At 45.1% G+C, this 20,892-nt stretch overlaps 1 protein-coding gene and 1 long non-coding RNA gene across 3 annotated transcripts; one reads left to right on the forward strand and one right to left on the reverse strand.

Moving 5' to 3' along the window:
• Positions 1–11,654: 11,654 nt before the first annotated feature.
• Positions 11,655–16,513, reverse strand: LOC136471807 (uncharacterized). 2 transcript variants are annotated; one of them, XR_010762122.1, is made up of 3 exons: positions 15,848–16,513; positions 12,881–12,952; positions 11,655–12,221 (listed from the first exon to the last, which is right to left on the reverse strand). It is a non-coding gene; the product is annotated as an uncharacterized lncRNA (long non-coding RNA). The 2 variants fall into 2 exon arrangements; XR_010762123.1 differs by lacking the exon at positions 12,881–12,952.
• Positions 16,514–17,793: 1,280 nt separating this feature from the next.
• LOC136471808 (uncharacterized) lies at positions 17,794–20,025 on the forward strand. The gene has a single exon (XM_066469554.1). It carries the CDS (start codon positions 17,953–17,955, stop codon positions 19,864–19,866), a length of 1,914 nt encoding a protein of 637 aa, XP_066325651.1. The 5' UTR covers positions 17,794–17,952; the 3' UTR covers positions 19,867–20,025.
• Positions 20,026–20,892: the final 867 nt, after the last annotated feature.

The following is a 20,892-nucleotide window of genomic DNA, read 5'->3' on the forward strand; positions in this document are numbered from 1 at the left end:
CTTAGAAGTAGAGTAGAATAGATGTTATTCATTATTGTGCAATAATTGTTTTTACTACGATTTTCAATTTACAGGGCCGGGGCTACCAATTTCAATTTTCCAATAATTAGTGTACAATAATGTTTTCCAAAAATGGTACTTTCGAGTTACGATTGTTGTTCATGAAGCTTGATTTCTTATTAATTCTTTGTAACTACTGTCTTGGTATTTTTTGTACAGAGATGGATCGAGAGTGGATGCATCTATCTCCAACAGACAAGCGGTACATGCATGGCGTCGGCCAGTTTATCACCGATGGCAAAGCCCATGCTAGGAATGGGAACCCTATCTTCTGCCCATGCAAAGATTGCAAGAATCAAAGGAACTTTCATCAAATTGAGTCTATATGATCGCACTTGATTACCAGGGGGTTCATGCCAAACTATATGATATGGACTATGCATGGCGAGGTTGGTGTGAATGTTCCGTAGGAAAATGATGATGTTGTGGACATGCCTGACGTAGCCATCCACAACGCTGACAAGGAATCCGGTGTCAACACGGAACCAATGGCCATAGTTAATAATGTGTTTAGGAACACGCTAGCTGACGACACTGAGGATAACGATGGCATTTCTCAGCTGCTACGTAATGTAGAGACCGAATGTCTGAGTGAAAGACAGCTGAGAAAGCTAGAGAAAATGAGACAAGATGGCAAAACACCATTGTATAAGAATTGTCCAATGAGCAAATTGGAAGTCGACATCATGCTGTTAGAGTTCAAATCGACAAACGGATTGAGCGATAAAGGCTTTGATCAGTTGTTAGGAATAATAAGGAAAATGCTCCCAGAAAAAAACAAGTTGCCAGAAAAGACATACTTGGCCAAGCAAATGATCCGCCCCATCGGCCTCGAGGTTGAAAAAATCCATGCGTGTTCCAATGATTGCATATTGTACCATGGAGAAAAATACAAAGACTTGGACAAGTGCCCCAAGTGTGAAGCTCCATGGTACAAGGAAGGGCCATCAGATGAGGGTACCAAGACCAGATGAGGTACCGTAAAGATCATTTGGTATTTCCCTATAGCTCCCCGGGTGCATAGGTTGTTTGCATGTGCAAAGTTAGCCAAGTTGTTGCGCTGGCATGGTGAAGAGCATAAGAAAGATACAATGATGAGGCACCCCACCGATGGGCATGACTGGAGGACTGTCAATACTATGTTCTATAAGGACATCGGTGGAGAGGTAAGGCACCTTTGGTTTGTTTTGAGCACAGATGGGATGAATCCTTTCGACCAGGTTAGAAGCAATCATAGAACCTAGCTAGTGACGCTCTGTATATACAACCTTCCACCTTGGGTCTATATGAAGCGGTCGTACATCTAGATGCCACTACTGATCTAAGGGCCAAGACAACCTTGGAATGGCATCGATGTGTTTCGGGAACTAGTGATCGATAAACTAGTGGAGATGTTTGAAAAGGGTGTGCCGGATGTTTGCGATGAGTACAAAAAGGAACATGTCACGATCAAGGGAGTACTTATCGCTACAATCACCGACCTGCTAGGTCGAGGTTTGTTGTCCGGAGAGAAAACAAAAGGCTATACTGGATGTGTCGAGTGCTTGGGCGACACCGATGCGGTAAATCTGCCAAATAACTCAAAGATAGTTTATATGGGACACCGTAGGTTCCTACCTAAGGATCACCCTTACCGCAGGAACAAAAAAGATTTTAACGGTACTATTGAGAAACGCTTAGCTCCAAAATATCGAGACGGGCCTGCGATACTTCGAGAACTCAACAAACTGGAGGTTGTCTTTGGGAAGGGGGACAATGCAGTAGCAGCGCCTAATGGGAGCGTTTGGAAGAAAAATCAGTTTTCTAGAAACTACCTTACTGGCCATTTCTGAGTGTATGCCACTGTCTTGATCCCTTGCACATCACTAAAAACGTGTGCGCTAACACTCTTAACACCTTGATGGACACCGAGGGGACATCGAAGGAGTCACTAGCCACACGCCTGGATATGCAACACTTGGGAATTAGGAAGGTGTTGCATCCCATAGAGCTAGAGAATGGCTAGTTAGAACTTTCGGTTACATCATGGACATTGAAGAAGGAAGAAAAGTGTGCGCTTATTCCTTTCTTCAATGAACTCAAAGTCCCGACGGGCTACTGTGCGTACCCAAAGAGGTTAGTGAACATGAGAGAACTCAAGTTCAACTATGGCCCTATGAAGGCCCATGACTATCATGTCATTATGACTCAGCTGCTCCCTGTTGCCTTGCGTGGTATCCTCCCCCCAAAGGTCCGCGCCCCAATCATAAAGCTTTGCTCGCTCTTCAACGCGATCTCAAAAAAGGTCATTGATATGTCCACGCTAGAGTAGCTATAGCGGGACATAGCCGAAACTCTCATTAGGCTTGAGATGCATTTCTCGCCGACTTACTTTGATATCTCATTGCATCTGCTCATTCATCTTGTTGACCAAATTAGAGCCATTGGCCCAATGTACCTGCATCAGATGTTCCCTTTCGAAAGATTGATGAAAGTTTTCAGGAGGTATGTTAGGAACAAATTTAGGCCAGAAGGGGCATGGTTGAAGGATGGTCAATGGAGGAGGTCATTGAGTTCTGCACATATTATCTAGACATCAAAAGGGTCAGAGTTCCAAAATCTCGTCATGAGGGAAGACTACGTGGCAAAGGAACGATTGGGGAGAAATCTGTTATAGTAGATGACCCTGTTTCTTTCTGACAGGCACACTTCATTGTTCTCCAGCAAGCCGAGGGTGTGATGCCATACATTGACGAGCACAGGCAATCGCTGCAAACTCTATATCCGAGCAAGTCATAGGCTTGGCTGGATAAAAAATATAAGGAGGAATTTGTCAACTGGTTGCGACGTTGCTTGCTTAGAATAAAGTTGGGTAATCAACTGGGTGCCTTAGCCAAGGGGCCTTCGAGTACATATCTTAAGTACCAAGGGTATGAGATCAATGGATTCACATTTTACACAAAAAAGCAAGAGGGAAAGAGCACATACCAAAATTGTGGTGTTCGTTTTAATGCTCACGACAAAAACAGCAACGTGCAAGCGACATACTATGGTTTCATAGAGGAGATATGGGAGCTAGCATATGGTCCATTGAAGGCAGCTCTTTTTCGCTACCAGTGGGTCTAGCTCAAGGAAATCAACACTGACAGCGAAGGGTTCACTACCGTTGATCTCACTAAGACCGCATACAGAGACGACCCCTTCGTCCTTGCAAGAGATGTTATGCAAGTCTTCTATGCAAGGGACAACAAGACAAAAGGAAGGCTAAAAGTAGTCCTAGAAGGGAAAAGGAAGATTGTCGGTGTTGATGGAGTGATGGATGAAGAAGACTATAGGGGCTATTAGGAAATGCCTCCATTCGGGGAGAATGTACCCCTACCTATCCTTCAAGAGGGTGACGAACCTGCTTACGTACGACTTGATCACAATGAGGCCCTCATTGTTGATGCACCTGAAGATAGTTAGATTATTGTTAACCATGTAATCATTATTCGGACATTGTTCACCAACTATGTAATCTAATTTATATTTTGTTGCGCTTCTCTAAAATTAAATAATTGACTATGTAATCAAATATTGAGATGATGTTCAGAAACACTATTATTTGATAATTATAGACCATTAATTAATTATCATGGAATTAAATAATCGAGACACAAATATTTGTATTATTTTACAATAAATTATGTGTATTTACATACACTAAACGAATAAAAGAAAAAACATAACCTAAACTAACATAATCCGCGCAGCGGTTAAGGCCCTATAATCTGGACCTCGAATTAATTAACTCCCATTTAGAGGATAAAACAAAAAAGAAAACATACTTGACGTACTCCCTATCATAGCGCAGCGGTAAAAGCCAGCTACTGTGAAGCCCACGCCCTTGGTTCGAATCCTAGGTGTGGCAAACTTTTTTTATATTTTTACAGAATTAAATGAACCTCAACTTAAACTATAAAAATGATAACAAAACGTTTCCTAACGTAAATCCTTCTTTAACGTAGCGGTCAAGCCACTAATCCCTCTTTCTCGCTCCCTCGGTTTGAAACTCAGGTGGGACAAATTTTTTTTATCCAGAGCCCGCGGTAATGGCTCCGATTTCAAAAAAATAAAAGATGTCGGTTTGTCAGGCCTATCACTGTCGGTTTTTTATTAAAAACCGACAGTGATACATGGAATCACTGCCGGTTCTAAAAACCGGCACTAATGACCCTTATCACCGCTGGTTTTTTAACAAAACCGACAGTAATGAGGCAGTGGCTCTGGTTTCAAAAAAATAAAAGCTGTCGGTTTGTCAGGCCTATCACGACAATGATACATAGAATCACTGCTGGTTCTAAAAACCAGCACTAATAACCCCTATCACTGTAGGTTTTTTAATAAAACTGACAGTGATATGAATATTCCCTTATGGGCCAGCAGTGCTCTCGCTGATCACCATAGCAGGAGCACTGCTCCCACCTACGGTGATAGCTAGCCTATAAAATGGCGCCCTACTAGGGAGCCTCTCCATGCATGTTGGTTTCAGCTAGGGCTTATAAGCCATGATATAGTGTTTTCCTCTCACAACAAACCACAGATATCGTTATGCGTCGTAGTCCACCAAAATGGTGCACACAAGAGGTACTAGAAGAATGCTACTGAAGATAGAGCAATGTCGAACATTGGAGATGCCGCAAGGTTCATAGAGCCATCTGCTGCGGTGCGCATCTGGACTGCACCAAGAAAAAGGCCATGTACAGCAGAGGCATGGATTCATCGATGCCACCTTGTCATCTCCAACCGGTATAGCTTGTAGACCACCTCGGTGCTGCTGTTTGACCCTATTTGGTGCTAGAAGAATGCTACTGAGGTGGTTCAATTATAATGTGTTGATACACATTGATTGTAACATTGACCTGTACACAAATAGGTCTTTGTTATCATATATGGAATTTATTTCTAATATTTTTGTTATTTTTTGATGTATTTCTGTACTATCTAAATAAATATATCATTGTTGTTAAAACTTTTCCACTGTACTATCTAAATAAATATACCGTTGTTGTTAAAACTTTCCCACTGTACTATCTAAATAAATATATCCTTTACATATATGCACTTTCACTGTCGGTTCTATTTACAAACCAGCAGTGATATTCATTTTCACTATCGGTTCTATTTAAAAAACGGTAGTGATATTAACTTTCACTGTCAGCTCTATTTAAAAACCGGCAGTGATGTCCATACCCCCCTATATAAAACAAACCGCCGGCCACATACATCGATCACACCCACCCACGAACTCTCACAGTCTTATTTCTCACGTTTCACTCTCACTTCTCAAGAAATCCACTCTCTCTCTACATGATTTGGTCATGGCTCCTGCATTTTTCAATGGTATTGATATGTTGTCTTCTCCAATATTCTATCTATATTCATTTGATCCATGTTTCTTTGCACTCTATGCTAATTGCAAACGCCAGGGTCATTGTGCTCAATTCTTCCATGTTATGGAGGATGGTGATAAGCGATGCATATTAGTCATGTGGTAGCACCGAGATGATCTTCCTCATGATGTCTGCATCTTTGAGATTTGTCAAACCTATGGAGTTGAGCTCATTGAAAATTAGATTCAAACAAGAATACAAGTCTCTCAAAGCTCATTTTCTATCATTTTAAAAGAGCCATAGGTTTGTTTCGTTGGTCAATGATTTTGCTCATGAGCATTGCTTGTACCATCATGGAGCTCATGCAACATTAACCACATTTCATTTGCTTTAGTTAGTGCGAACACTTAGCTAAAGAGGTCCATACTAAAAGATTCAAACAAGCAATTTTTAGCTCTTGCATTTAAGTGAATTTCTTTTTCGTCACTCGCCATGCGTTTTTGGGGATTCTTTGGGAGTTTCATCAAGTGCGTTTTTGGAGACCATGATGCCTAAGAGGAGGGGTTGAATTAGGCAACTTGAAAGCTACTTCTAAAACTATGGCCTCTAATTTCCACCTAGTCCAAACATATCCAATAAGTAGTCTATCTCAATGTGCAACTAAGGTTTTTGTTAGGTGTGTTGCTATCTCTACTACAAAAAAAGTTATACAATTTAGGTTCCAATCCTATCAACTAGCCTATCAAACTAAGTTAGAAAGGTAAAGCACATAACCTATGTACATAATATAAATGACAAAGATTAAGGGTTGTAGAGATGCAAACTCGCATCGATAACTCTAGCATTTTTACTAAGGTATCGAGAAGCTCATCGCTTTCCCCTAGTCCTCGTTGGAGCCCCTTGCAAGGATGCCCTCTCAAAGGCCAAGTTCCGGTTGGGTAACTCTATGGATAGCCCCCGGGACTTCCCCACGCGCAAGTGGGTCCCTGAGATGGCCTCTCTCGGACCGCTCCCTGCCGTCTTCACTATCAAGCTTCTGACTAAAACACCTCGGGCCTTGTTCCCTTCACTACATTGGTGGCGGCCACACCACAAATGCAGCTAGTGTGAGAACACAAGACTACAAGCCCCTCTAAGTATAACAATGTTGCGCGCAAGCACCAAGTGGTAAAAGCAATGCAAACTCATACTTGAGCACCTAGTAAAGCACTTCGTAAAGCACCTAGCTAATCATCGAGTGAAACACTAAGCACTTTGGTGGCTAAAGTAATTAGAGATGAGCCTCAACTCATACTTGAGCCCACACACACTCAAATGCCCAACCAAGGGGGTATATATATAGCCCGCAACCTTGAAACTAGCCGTTGGAATATAGGGTAGATTTCTTAGCACTCACCAAACATGTCCAGTGGGGTCACCAGACAGATTTGGTGCCTCTTCCAACAGCTAGCCGTTGTCGACTGTTGGAGTACTATTCATGTCTGGTGCATCACCGAACAGGCCCGATGCCTTGTGGTTGACTCCAGCCTTGCTGCAACCCCTACTCTACCGCTTTGCTCGGTGCTATCATCGGACAGGTCCAATGAGTCTTCCACCTCTGTCACTAGTTGGCACCTTGCAATTTTGTGCCCCTCAACTTCTTGCACCGGACAGATTCGGTGCTGTCCCTGCAACTGATATGTGAATAGTGTACATGCCTTAGCTTGTCCGGTGCTCCCTCCTATCTACCACTGGACAGACCCGGTGCTGCTATGCAGCCATGATTTGGTTTTGTTCCTTTGCGTGTCTTCGTTCGAGCATCTTCTATCTTGTGTTTTGGACTTCTTGCTAGGTCTTTAATATGTCTTCTAATTTCTTTCTTGAGGTGTTCATCATTCGGATCACCATTTTGCATAAGTCCAAGTCCACCTTACATCCATTTGAACTATACCTTATATACTAGCAAACAACATTAGTCCAAATGATCATGTTGTTCACCAAACACTCAAATCAAACCTAATGGTCCAGAGGGTCCATTTTTTTACAAATACTAGTGGATGGCATGGCAAGCTGATGTGGATAACAAAATATATGATCCTTGGAGTCACCTTATTTTTGGTTTATGATGGGTAAGTCTAGCTGAGTACCTTCTCGTACTCAGGGTTTATTTTTCCACTTGTTGCAGATGGCACTGTGTATCATGGCTATTGCAAGAATTGCTTCTCTCCAGCGGTGGACGAGGAGTGAGTCCGTGGACACGGCCCTTCCATGTTGTCTTACCTATGATGCTTTTGTCAGACTTGATCATGAACTGGCTTATATTAAACAATGGTGTGAGATGTTGGTTTTCAAACTACTTTGCTTTCGCTATTACTACTTTATTTGGAACTTGGGTTGTAATAACTTTAATCGTACTTTGATGTAAGATAATGTATTTGTGAACTCTATGTAACATATGACATGTATGTTGAACCATGTATGATCTTGGTTGTATATTGGCGATGAATCGAGACCCGTCGTGGTACTCGACGGACTACCGGGTTTATATGACCTCAAGTATGAAAGTGCGACCGTTCGTGGGCTGCCATTGTACTTGTGCTCTTATAAATTGGACGGTTCTGTTACAATGCTCTGGGGCTTGCCTGCGTTGTAGAGAAGGTTAGTTCCACAGAGGATCACAGGAGTTAGACTTGGCACCGACACCACTGATGGATGGAGCTTCTCTAAAACTTGATCAACACGAATCTTCTCACTCTCATACGCTACATGGAACAAATGATGTATGCTTAACATGATGGAATGCATGCCATGGTGCATGATGAAGGACACACAAGTACATAACAAAACTTAAACTAATCTAAGAAAGTTTAGTACAACTTTCCTTCACCAAAGAACTAGGGTTATTATTATAAAAGGCATTTTCACTATTAATTAACAAATCAATTAGTTGTTTATTATAAAAGAATTACATTAACATGGACCAGCAAGTGTTTAACATTTTCCTTAACCCATAAACATTATAAGAAACTCATAAAACTAATTATTAAGCCATTTTAATTATTATATAAACAAGTTGATTATAAGCATATCAAGAAACGAATTAAGTTACTAAGGAACAACGGGGGGTTGGGTGTTCCAAGGTCCACAATCAAAGTATAAAACACACCCAAGTTATCTAAGCATTTTCTTAATTTATTTTAGTATTTATTAATTAAGGAAAACACATTTAAACACACTTAAATTAATTAACCAAGTTAGAGTTATCAAAATAGTACCGTACATTTTATGAGGGCAGGTATTAGCACAAGACATTTACATAAAAAGTATCAGCATCACAAGATTAATATTTTTGTCTACAAAAATTACACAAGGATCATTTTTCTATTAAAAGGTGGAATTTTTAAGCATACCATCATATTTTTCCATGGTAGAGCATCTCATAACAAAGCTACACAACAAATTTCACATTTTTATCATGTCCCAAGAATTAGTTATGAATTTTACAAGAATCAACACATATTAGCATGTTCTGAAAAAAGAATAAATCATTTCCTACGCCAAAACTTTTCTCACCCACCCTCTCCATACCCACGGCCACTGACACACGGGGCCAAGGTCAAACCCGACCCTACCCGCCTTTGATCGCTGGCACGCCGATGAGTCGACTACGCAGCTTGCCGGTGGCGAGCTCTCCGGCGATAGGGAGGACATCCACATAACCCCTATGATCTAGCGGACCTAACCACGTTGACTGTTGAACGAATTAGGGCTCCGTGCATGCTCGGCCATGGCCATGGCGACACGGCAGCAGACCGGCTACTTTGGCGTGGTAGAGGTTCGGCTAAGGACTCAAGCATGACCAGCAGCTCACCGTGACTCTATTGCGCTGCTTGGTTGAATTGAGGACGAGGCGGAGCTAGATGGACGATGGTGATGGCGCGTGCGGCGGTGCGAACCAGTGGCAAGGACGGCATTCCGGTGGCTCCGGCGGGCGCCTGGCAAAACCAACAGGTCATGAGCATCATAGGATAGCGAGGAAGCCAAAACAAGATACAGGAGAGAGGGACATGTAGCAGCGTGAGCTGGCCACAACGAGGTGGCCATGGCGGCACGGCCGCGGCGGCAAATGGCGCCGAGGGTGATTCCGGTGGAGTGAGCTGGCGCGAGCTGGTCAGGTGATGCTCCAGGGCGATGCGGAGCTGCGGGCGCAAGCTATTGGGTTGGGGCGGAGCAGGCACGGTGAATTTCATAGGTGGCCAAGGAGCTCGGCGGCGACGGGAAGAAAGAAGACGACGGCCGGCTTTGGGCAATATCGGCGCGAGCGAAACTTCTAGCCGAGCCAGAAGATGCTTGAGCGTGTCACCGCAAAGCAGGTGCGCATCACGCGTGGGGACGGCGGCGCATGCAGTCGGCGGCAAGTAGCTGCTGCCACCGAGGCTACTGTTCCCCGACTGAAACTCCATCTTTAGCTCACACGTTCTCTCGATTTTGCAAAGCGACTTGATGAGCAGCCTTAAGCAAAGTTGTTCATCTACATGAGATCTCCAATATTGCTTACAGGCTCATCATCCAAAACTTGATGGTTTAAGAGATTTTGAATTTCAAATATGGGTACTTCGAACTGGGAAACTGAATTCAGTTAGGGTTTCTCAAAAGCAGTTTTGATTAGCAAACTTTGGGATTTTATTAATGAACAACCATCTATCAAACACATCAACCAATTACACAGTATCATAGCTCAAACATTCTACCAATCAAAGGAACAAAGCTGGACAAATTTTATTTATGAAAATGCATTTAATAATTCACCAAAGTTTGACTTAAACATTGTTTTTCAGAGACAGGCAAAAATGATGTGTGGAAAATAGTGATTGAATTCAATCTTTGAACTCAAATTTAAACATGTTTGACTTGATAACACAACAAACTTTTGATCCTACATTAAATCACACACTTTGTACTACAAAGTTTATTTGAGCATATTCTCAAGTGTTTAAGCAAATTATTAAACTATAAAATTACAAAGAACCTTAATCACTATAATTGATATCACTTCATGTAACATATGAAACACCATATATGCAACATATAAATGCTATAACTGCAACTTGAAATGCATAAATGACACAATACTTGGTGATTATGCTGGATGATGCTCATGATCAAAAATTTTAATAGCCTCTTAATATCTAGGATGTTACACTAGTCCGCCGTCTCAGCACTATAGAGGAGCGAGCCGGACACAGCCGGCACCGGGCGTGGCCGGGGTTGAAGGTGTTGAGGATGTCGTGGAAGGGTCGCAACAATCAGGGCCCCGTAACGGCTTAGGTCAGCGCCGCTATCAGCCCTTTGGCTGATGAGAAGACCGGCGCAACCTCCACCACCCGGGAGATGCAGCCGACCCCAGCCTCCTTGGGCGCAGGCGCTGGGCTAGGAGGCCACAGCCGTCACCACCACCGGCCCGAGGGGACTCATCCATGCGAGCCGCTGCACACCAGGCGCTCGAGCGAACACGGGCCATAGAGCAACCGGCCGCCGCCGCCACGCCAGCACAAGGGCCCAAGCCCGACCTATCCCGTCCAGCCGCTTCATCTTGGTGATGCAGGTGACATTTGGCGCCACTACTGTGGAAGTTGTTGCAGACCACGCCTCGGCCTTGGCTCAAGATGGGTGGGAGCGGCACCATGCCGCCCACACAGCCATGGAGCAAGAAAGGAGGAAGCACGGGAAAGGAAGAGGGCTTTATTATAGTACTCGCCTCGTCGATTTGGAGGAAGCCACCGTCAGCCACCATGACCGTGGCAAGCTTGCCCACCTCCAAGAAGACGACGGTGAGGAGGACAAGAGTCCTCCAAACACCCATCTAGGGCACTTATTGCACTGGGGAACTCTACAGGGAGAGAGAGAGAGAGAGAGGGGAAGGGAAGGGGCCGACGGCTGGGTGCCACTAGGGGCTCTCACTCACTCAGTAGCTCTCGGGAGGAAGAGGAAGTGAGCCCAACCCGAATCTCATCAGTTGACAGAGGTTCGGGGGAAGCAACATAGGTGCTATACTACTTGAGAAATTTCAAGATTTGACCCTTGGTTCGTGCGCCACTCAAGATTTGACACCCAATTCGATCGCGAGCCTTTCGAAATATAAGCCTGGTCATGCAAATTCTTTCAATACGAGGGTTTTCTCTCTTTTCTTATTTCCACTAGTTGAGTGCCCGTGCGTCGCTACGAGAACAAAAAAAAAAAAAAACTATATGACGTCCACAAATATGACACAAACTCTTATATTTATTTACAAGCTTCACATCACAGAAACAAGCTCTTACATTTACAACGACAGTATTGCGCATCTGACTCATACTAAACACAAAGGCAATCACTTAACTAATGCCATTGCCAATCAAGGGGCTCACATCTAAACAATTATCGATAGAAGTATGCCTTTAAGTGAATTTATGTTATATAAATGACTTCATAAATGTCATAAGATTTACCCAACGGGCAATATTTGTGATGCTGTCAACATATTCAAATTACACCCTTAGCTCATCACAAACTTTGAATTATGCAATCTTATTCTTACTTTCAACAAGGCTATCCGGCATGCCAGCTCAAGTGCCTGAGCAGCTTCATTGAATCAAATGTAATTCCGTTTAGCTTTTTCGGAGGTGCACCAGTCAATGTTGTCACTTGTCAGCACAGCATCTGTGTTTTTCAGTACATCAGTTACTGCAAGCTGCTGTTATTTTCTCTCCACTTTTGCAAGGGTTTTGAGCTCTTTCCTGATGTCCTGTTTAGTGTTCCTATCTTAGCCTTCAGCAATTTGCTATTGAGCACCTACAAGAGAGAGGACACGTATCAAGAAAAACCTAACCACAAAGAATAAAGAAACCGAAGTAACAATTATAAGAGCTTCGTCAGTAGTTTGTTGTGATTTTCTTCCTTCCTTTTGAAACCAAGTTGGATTGGCTTTTGAAAATCACAACCAACTTGGTAGAAAGAAAGGAAGTTTGGAACCAGTTTGAATTTGAAACACTTGACCTATCAGAAAATATAGCATTTTGTCTGGAATTATGTGGTGGTTCCAAGTGCAAGTTAACCAGGAATTGCTCATAGGGAGCAAACCTGAAAGTGCTGTTGCAAGGAAGAAGTGGTAAAAAGGAAGATTGGTTGCATCCTATGCATTTCCTTCTAGTAGGCTATGTACTTTTTCCAGCTCCGAGTAACCATGATTTTCTGGTTTAGAGTTTTCACCGAGTAGCAGTATGTTCTTGTGCTATTTTTCAATTGCTACAGTTCATTGCTTCCAGGTTATGTTTTCTGCAATTAGCAGTAGGCTCTGTACTAAACAGTTAGCAGGTTGATGCTTGCTATTCAGGATTGCATATTTACTACAGTAGCAGACTACATATCAATGCTAGATGGTTCTACGAGGCAAACAGGTAGGGGAACAGAAAAATAAATTGAAAAGTGAGAAGGGTTGCTTCACATTAGACCTGAGCACACAGAATCTAAATGACTTCACTGCAGCTGTTCTTCCCACTTAAAATAACCTTCTTGGCATTCACCTTTGTACAACAGCAGAACAGAACGAAACACACATTATATTAGCACACCGGTTCATAAACATCTAACAATCCAATGAAGATTCAAGTTCAGAAATTTCAGATGCTAGGCCTTGGCCGGCCAATGGACAAATACATACACCTTTTATGTCATGCCAACATATATATTGAAAGGTAAAATGATTGAAAATGCAGTGATTAGCTGGTAATTGCTTTACATTAGGGAGCTACTCATGTTGCTAAAGTACTGTGAAACTCAAAAACTCTGTAGCTTCTCATGTTGCAACCCTGAAACTAATTTTTTGAAACTACTAAAATTAATGCAAATTTGTACCCAGTTTCAGGTTTGTAAAAGGATATTATGTTTTCGTTACTAAGCATAGAACTTTTCATCGAAACTATCCAGAAATGAAACACCATATAGTGATGCCAACAGAGAAATTATCTCTAACACCAAACTGAACAATTTTCGGAAAGCAAGATTTCCAGATTAAAAAAAAGATTATAACAGTTTTCCAAATGAATTTGTCTAACACCATACTAAAGTTATTACAAACTGCCTTAGTTATGTTCTTTTTTCTGATTCCTCTTTCAGGGCAGAGCTTGTAGAAATTTAATTTGTTCATTTATGATGCATGTGCTAACACCAAGTGCAAAGATTGACATTAGTTACTATTTTGCAGACATTTGGAGATGAACTTTTCCTTGTGACCAGTTGACAGAGGGGATTCACTGTACTTTGCTAGACAGTTCAGTGCTTCCTCAAGGCCAACTCTCACTTGTCTAACTACAGTTTTTTTTTTTCTTTTGTTCTGTTTAACAGGTGGCTAGCTGCTCTTTTTCAGCCACCAGAGTTCCTAACTGTATAGACTACAGTAGCAGCTCCAACTGGGCACAATTGGGCTACAGTTGGCCCAAGCCTGCAAATCGCATGGCAGGGTTTGGGATTACTGCAGTGTTTGCCGAGAATGAACATCAGCCTTGTGTATGCAGGATTTTTTTTTATGGATTTTGTAGTCATTGTGCTTCAGATTCTAAAATGGTGCAATAAATATGTTCTGAAATGCAGGACCTTGACATGGTGTCAGATCAAAAGAGATTGCCGTGGACTGTTTGATCACCAAACAAAATTGAGTTGTTGAAATTGCAGGCCCATTTTAATGAGATCCCTCAGGGAAGACACCGTTGTGTGGTATAAAAAATTAATGTTCAGACAACGTGATTCCATGATGATGTTTGGTTTTAGAATACACCAGCAAACTATTTTTCTTCTTGATTTTTCTCAAAGAGCATTGGAAAGAAGGATGATGACAAGGATGGGGTTGAATAATGAATAAACCAGCACATTAATAGGCATCAATTCTGTAGACCACCTCATCAGAAGAAAGTACGCTTTAAAAAATTGAGTTGTGTAATTGAAACCCAAGTTGCCAATGGAGATGCTGATCTGAATTTAGTATCACTTTTCTTATTGGCATGGGGAATAGCATGCATGATGGAATTCCTCACTTATTTGTCAGTAACAACGCTAGATGCATGTTGCATGTGTCATAGGACTAAGAAGCCATTTTGAATATGATATGGTTGTACACACACATGCTTTACCAATTCATTTTTTTCACTCAAAAAAGATTAACAGGTAACCTAAACCTAGCTTCTTTCCGTGCAGGTCAGTTGGTAATCCTTGAAGCAATCTTCAGGTTAGTCCCCAACTGCGTGCATTCAGATTGAACCATGTTAAAGTGGGTGAGTCCTCCATTAAGATGGATCCATTTTCATGCTTTTGTGCATTCTATAATGCATGAGAGTGAGCTATGTTGAGGATGGCTGGTGAAAGCTGGGCAAGGGGGAGAATGTGAAACCATTGACTACGTCCATGTCCGGGCCAAGAGAAGTAGGTTACTGACAGCCAAAGCCTTGCATAGATGGTATAATTCTGAGAATTTCACTAATATGCTGCCTCCCAGCTTGTCAAATCTGATTTGTGATCTTAAGGTAGTGAGATCACCTTCTACAAATCTCCAATGATCGTAAGGTAGTGAGATCACCTTCTACAAAGTTTGTGATCTTATAGTTGATACTATTGCCTTGCTTACGGGTCCATAAAAGCAACTAACATGAATTAGTAGCTGATCTCGCCTGATGTTTTTGAGTAAAACTTCATCCATTGCATAATAAAAATTGGGATGAAGATATTAACATTCACACATCTTCAGATACTTCGGAGGGGTAGTTACCATGGAGCTTGAAAATTGATATCTAAATAGGATGAGGATTAGTATATTCCCTATAGTGTGCAATAGATTTTTTAGCATTGATACTCAACATTCATATTCTGAGATGGATCTCTTATCAAAATTGGATACACTGCAAGTATCCCCTGAAATTGTTTGGTAAAATGCAAAAAATTGCGTTTTCACAGAAATCGTTTAGCATGTGGATTATAATTTTTGGAGGAGATTTATTTCAAGGATTTGAAAGTTTCACAACACAAGAACCTGCACTCACTTCATACATTCTGCTCTGTATAGCACCAGGTTTCAACAAAGACAAAGCAACAAAAACAGAGTTTGAGCCTATCAGAGTTCAGGTTTCTGCTACTACTTTTGTTTCCTCCAATTAAGTCATTTCAGTATCCAAATCTTAAAGTTCCTTGACTGAATGAAAACAGAAAAATCTGAATGTTTTAGGAAAAGGAAACTTCTAAAGTTTCAGAAGTGTAAATATGAAGTGAACCTCTAGACAAGGAGATGGGTGTGCACATGTACGCATGATAATCTTTGGAAGGGCTCGAAGTTAGCAGGCATAATACATGTACACACATGTAATTACATCAGATCGGAGTATAAATAGCCAATTATCTTAAGTTAGGGTTGGGATGAGAAGGGGTTGGCACACCTGGTGGCGGCAGCGAGCGAGGGTGTACTTGAAGAAGTTGCGGTCCGCCGTTGCAGAGTGCGAGGGCGAGCTCAAGTTGCTGCTCGCCGTTGGGGCGGCGGCTCGCGTCGGGGTTGGCCTGCCGCGGCGTTATGCGACGGCGTGGGGCGTCGGGGCTAGGCCGGAACATTTGGGGAGGATTGACGGCTCACCGTGGGCCACGACGCAGGTAAGGTGCTCGACGCAGGGAGAGTAGCTGCCTTGAGCTGCTTGGTTTGGGAACGGCTTCGACGTCGCGGTGATCCCTCAGTTCCTGCTCACCGACGACGTGCAGGCGGCTCACCGTCGACGCACGGCGCCGGTGCTTCCCCCGACGACGTCGTCTTCCTCGCCGGTGAGAGGAAGACGTGGCGGCAGCGGCGCGGGATGAGAAAGACGCGGCGGCGGCAGCGCGGGATGAGGAAGACGCGGCGGCGGCGGTGCGAGATGAGGACGTCGCAAAGCGTGCTAGCCGGCGTCGGTGCTGGCGCTGACGACGGCGTGCAGGGGCTCAGTGCGCCGTGGGATTGTGTGTGTGCCGTGCGGGATGGGACAGAGGCGGGCGTCGGTGGCGACGTGGGAGGCGTGGGAGCGGATGCGGGTCGTAGGCGATAGAGGAGCGCTCCAGTTTTTTGCCGAAGGCTGCGGTGTAGCACGTGTACTCGTTCTGCCGAGGTAGACGCGGGGTCGCACGACCTATTGCCGGGTAGATGTTCGCCGTACGAAATTTTTTAGTTGTAGAGATAGAGAAGAGAAAAGAAGAGATTCTGTGCATGGAGAAAGACCATAGTGCTCCTCCCTGGAAACGCTTGGTTCGCTTCTTGTTCCTGATAAACAGGAAGACACCGAAGCAGGCTTCCAAGCAGGTGAGCAGCATGACGCCGATGCCCCTCACCAGGGTGCACACCGGCCATGATGGGCGTGGAGAACCCCGAGCCGGAGGCCAGCGACACTGTGACAGCGAGGCCAAAGCCGCCGTGGCACCATCGTCGTGATCAGCACGGCCACCACCGTCGTCCAGTTGATGGCGTTGTTCAGCCCTTCCCCGTGCAGCTTGTTGATGCGCATGCGCTTTGTGATGCCCTGCATGCGCAAGCGCCGCGCGTCTGCTCTAGCTGCGATGAGTGCACCTCGTGCTTGATGTCGCTCACCTGCTGCTTCAGCTCGCGCGCCTGCTTGTTGCCGCCGCCGCCCGGGCTGATGGCACGCGCCCTTGGCGGCCATGTGCAGCGCGTCTGGCCCTTCTTGTCGTGCGCAGCACAATGCTGGGCTCCGCCTTCAGCAGCGCGCGCACCACCTCCACGTGCCCGTTCCGCGCCACCGAGTTCATCCCCGTCTTGCCGTACTCGGCGGCCACGGATAGCGGCATCTCCCCGACCTGGTTCTGTCTGGACTCTGGACAGCAGCGCCACGAGCTCCTTGGCGTCCTTGCCGGACATCATCTCCCGCATGGCCGTGCTCGTCCTGGGTGCGCGCCGGGTGGGGTCGGCGGCTAGCTGCTCGAGCGGTGGGTGGGGGCCGGCGGCGGACGGTGGACCGGCGCTGGAGTAGCCAGGACCGGGCGGCGGCTGGAGCGGCCCGTGCTTTGCGAGTCACGACCCCGTGACTGGTGTTCGAGAACAAACCAAGCGAAGCCTCCGACTCCGAGTCTTCTTGTCCAGGGAGGGGCATTATGATCTTTTCCCATGTTCAGAATAGTGAAAGAAATATAATGAAAATAAGAAAAGATAGGAAAAGAGAGAAAATCCTCAGATTGAAAGAATTCATGTGACCAGGATTATATTTTGAATAACTCACAAATTAGATGTCAAATCTTGATACGCACGAATTGAGTGTTAAATATTAAAATTTCTCATACTGCTTTTGGTCTCTGGGACTGCCCTTAACCACTGCCCAGCGCCTCAGGCTCTTCCGTCCCTACACCGAGTCCACCCATCGGCCCGTGCACCGTCTCCTTCCCCTTCCTACACCCCCACGCCGCACCCCACTCCCAGATCCCACTGCTCCCCAGATCCGTGCCCGAGCCCTAGTCCCCAGATCCGCCGCGGCGCCGGAGCACTCCTCCTCGCATTGGCGTCCGCGGCGCCATGGCGTGCCTCGCGATCTCCCTGCAGCCGGTGAACGGCCCGGACATCCTACTGCAAACGCGGTCCTGGCTCCCCGTCTCCCGCGCCCTCGCCGCCGTCTCCGCCTTTCGCCTCGCGCGCCTCCACCTCGCACGCGGCAAGCAACAGTCCTCCTCATCCTCCGCCTCCTCGGCCTCGCTCGACGCCATCGGCGACGACCCGCTCGCCGCCGCGTCGGGGCAGCTCGTTGTCGGCGTCGAGTCACAGTACCGCGTGGTGTACCGCCTCGTCAACTCCATCTACGTGCTGGGGGTCACCACCGCAGGCTCCGACCATGCCGCCCCCGCTGTCAACGCCTTCGCCGTCGCCGACGCCGTCAACCAGGCCGTCTCCGTCGTCGTCGCAGCCTGCCGTGGCGTCGACGTCACCCCCGAGAAGGTGCACCGCAAGTACCCCGAGGTCTATCTCGCTCTCGACCTCGTCCTCCACGGCGTTGGCTCCGTCCGCCTCTCCCAGATCCTTGCCACCATCCATGGCGACAACCTCGCGCGCATGGTCAACTCCTCCCCCGACGCCGAAGCCCGGGCCCGCGGCGCGGATCCCTGGCCCGCCGTCGAGCACCTCGCGCAGGACCGCCACGCTGCGAGGGAGGGCTTCTCGGGTGCCTCTTTCGAGCTTCCCCAGGAGACGCTCGCGGCTGGTGACGAATTCTCGTCTAACATCGCCCCTGCAACCACTGTTGCTACTGGGGACGAGCCACCACCTGAGGAGGCAGCACCTGTGGAGAAGGATCCCTTCGCAGCCAGTGACCTGATTAACAACAAGCCGGAGGAGGCATTGGTGGGTGGATTCAAGAAGAACAAGGAGACTGCCCTTGTGGTTGCTGATCCTGCAGCTGCACTAGCTGGATTGGAGGTCACGACTTTACCACCAGCTGAGGCAACTAAGCCGACATTTATTGGAGTTGAAGGGTTTGAGGGTGATTATGGTGGCATTGAGTTTGGCAATGATGAGGCTTCACTTGCTGAGGCGTTTGAAGGGCTCAATGCGCCATTTGGTGGTGGGCTGGATGCTTCTGAGTTTGTTACAACAACAAAGAAGGATCACAAGGACAGGACCGTCACTGGTCTTGAGCTGCTAGTAACAAGTGGGAAGCCACCAAATGCAGCTGCTGGTACTCCATTGGAAAATCTGTTGGTGACCAAGCGTACAGAAATGACTGCTCCTGAGTTATTTATTGCTGAGGAGATCAATGCAGAATTCAAGGAGTCTATTCTTGTGCGTGTTGGCTTGAAGGGTACAATCTTCCTGCGGACCTTGCCACTGAATAAGGCAGCGGGCAAGGAGACTGAGTTCTCATTTCGTCTTGAGGGCACATCAGGAATGAAGAGGGCTGCATTGCAGAGTAATGTGTTGAGTAACCTACAGAATGGATTGTTCCATGTCAGGACTGTGTCGAAAGAGGAGCCCATTTCCCTCATGAAGTACAGCTTCCTGCCGAAGCACTCGCCTCTCCCTTTGAGGATGCGCCTAGTGAAGCGCCACAGTGGGACGTTACTCTCAGTGATGATACAGTACGCATCCAATCCAATGCTACCCCAGCCTCTGAGCAATGTTACATTCATTGTTAAGCTTCCTGTGGATCCCACTCTGCTCAATGTTTCACCCAAGGCTGTGCTAAACCGGGCAGAGAGGGAGCTTAGATGGCATATTTCAGAAATTCCCCTGAAAGGTCCAGCCGGAAGGCTCAGGGCACGGATGCCTGTTGACCAAGACTCCAAAGATGGTGAGCTAGAGGTTGTTGGGATGGTGAAGTTTGCTTACCAAGGTCCATTCACATTGTCTGGCATTAAACTACGCCCAGCCACTGATGGAATTGCCCAATTTAATGAAGTTGGCCATACCTTCTCCAGTGGGATTTACCTGTGCATCTGATAGGTACCTTCTTGTACTGTAGGTGCTTCTTCACCTGTTTTATGTTTGTTTGTTTCTACAGCAGGGTGTGAAAATCCTATTGTATGTAGCAAAGTGTGTTTCTTTCTGTGAGGCTGAAATTCTATCACGTTTTTGAGTTGTCTGTTTCTTGATATGTCATTTGTGATTACTCATGAAGGCTACTTTATACATCAAGTTTATCATTCATACGAAGAAACAATGTACTGCTCTATTTGATTGCTATTTTATTGCTTCTCTTTTTTCTTAGCATGCATTACTTAGAGATGTTATTGGCTCTGTTCAAAAGAGAATGCCACTGTAATTAGCTAGTATTAGATGATATCTAGTTATTCATGCAGGGCAACTGATTGATTTTTATTACGAAAAGATTGACACGACTGCATTCTCTGTTTTTGTTGTATGATATCCCTGTTCATCAAGTTAAAGTTAGGAAGATTGCACTAATAGGTTACTCCCCACTTCCCTCTGATTGCTAATGTAACTTGCTTAGGGACATTGACATAGTCTACAAGGTGGAATTTTTATTGCCAATTTGTATGAAAGATATATAGCTAAAATAAAAAAGAATCATGTCTTGAAACTATTTTTTATGATATAAGTGTACCAGCATCAATCTTACATTCTCAATCTATCTAGGTGTTCTTATTGTGATGTTCAAAGTTGAAAATAGGAATCCTAAAGTGACTTGTATTATGAGGAAATACCTGTTTAGCAATTAGGATCAAGTTTCAATTTCAGTTTCATATAAAATCCACTGTAGAGCTTTCTCTGGAAAGAAAGAAATCCCTACTGATGCAAGTTAACAGTCTTGGCAATGATTAATATACTCCGCTGTATGTATGGCACATTGATATTTCGGCAAATAACCAAAGAGATAGACAACTGACAAGAGTATTGGTCAACATATGCTCAAGTGCAATCTTGAGTGTTGGATCTAATCTGATTGGCCCAAGTGAAGGGTTGGAGTTCCCTCATAATTGGGCTGACTTATGCCCAATTAGATTT

Source organism: Miscanthus floridulus, chromosome 8 (assembly GCF_019320115.1).
Source record: "Miscanthus floridulus cultivar M001 chromosome 8, ASM1932011v1, whole genome shotgun sequence".
Classification (NCBI taxonomy): domain Eukaryota; kingdom Viridiplantae; phylum Streptophyta; class Magnoliopsida; order Poales; family Poaceae; genus Miscanthus; species Miscanthus floridulus.

Coding starts and splice junctions, on each gene's coding strand:
- LOC136471808 (XM_066469554.1), top strand. CDS start 17,953: ATGGCGTGCCTCGCGATCTCCCTGCAGCCGGTGAACGGCCCGGACATC.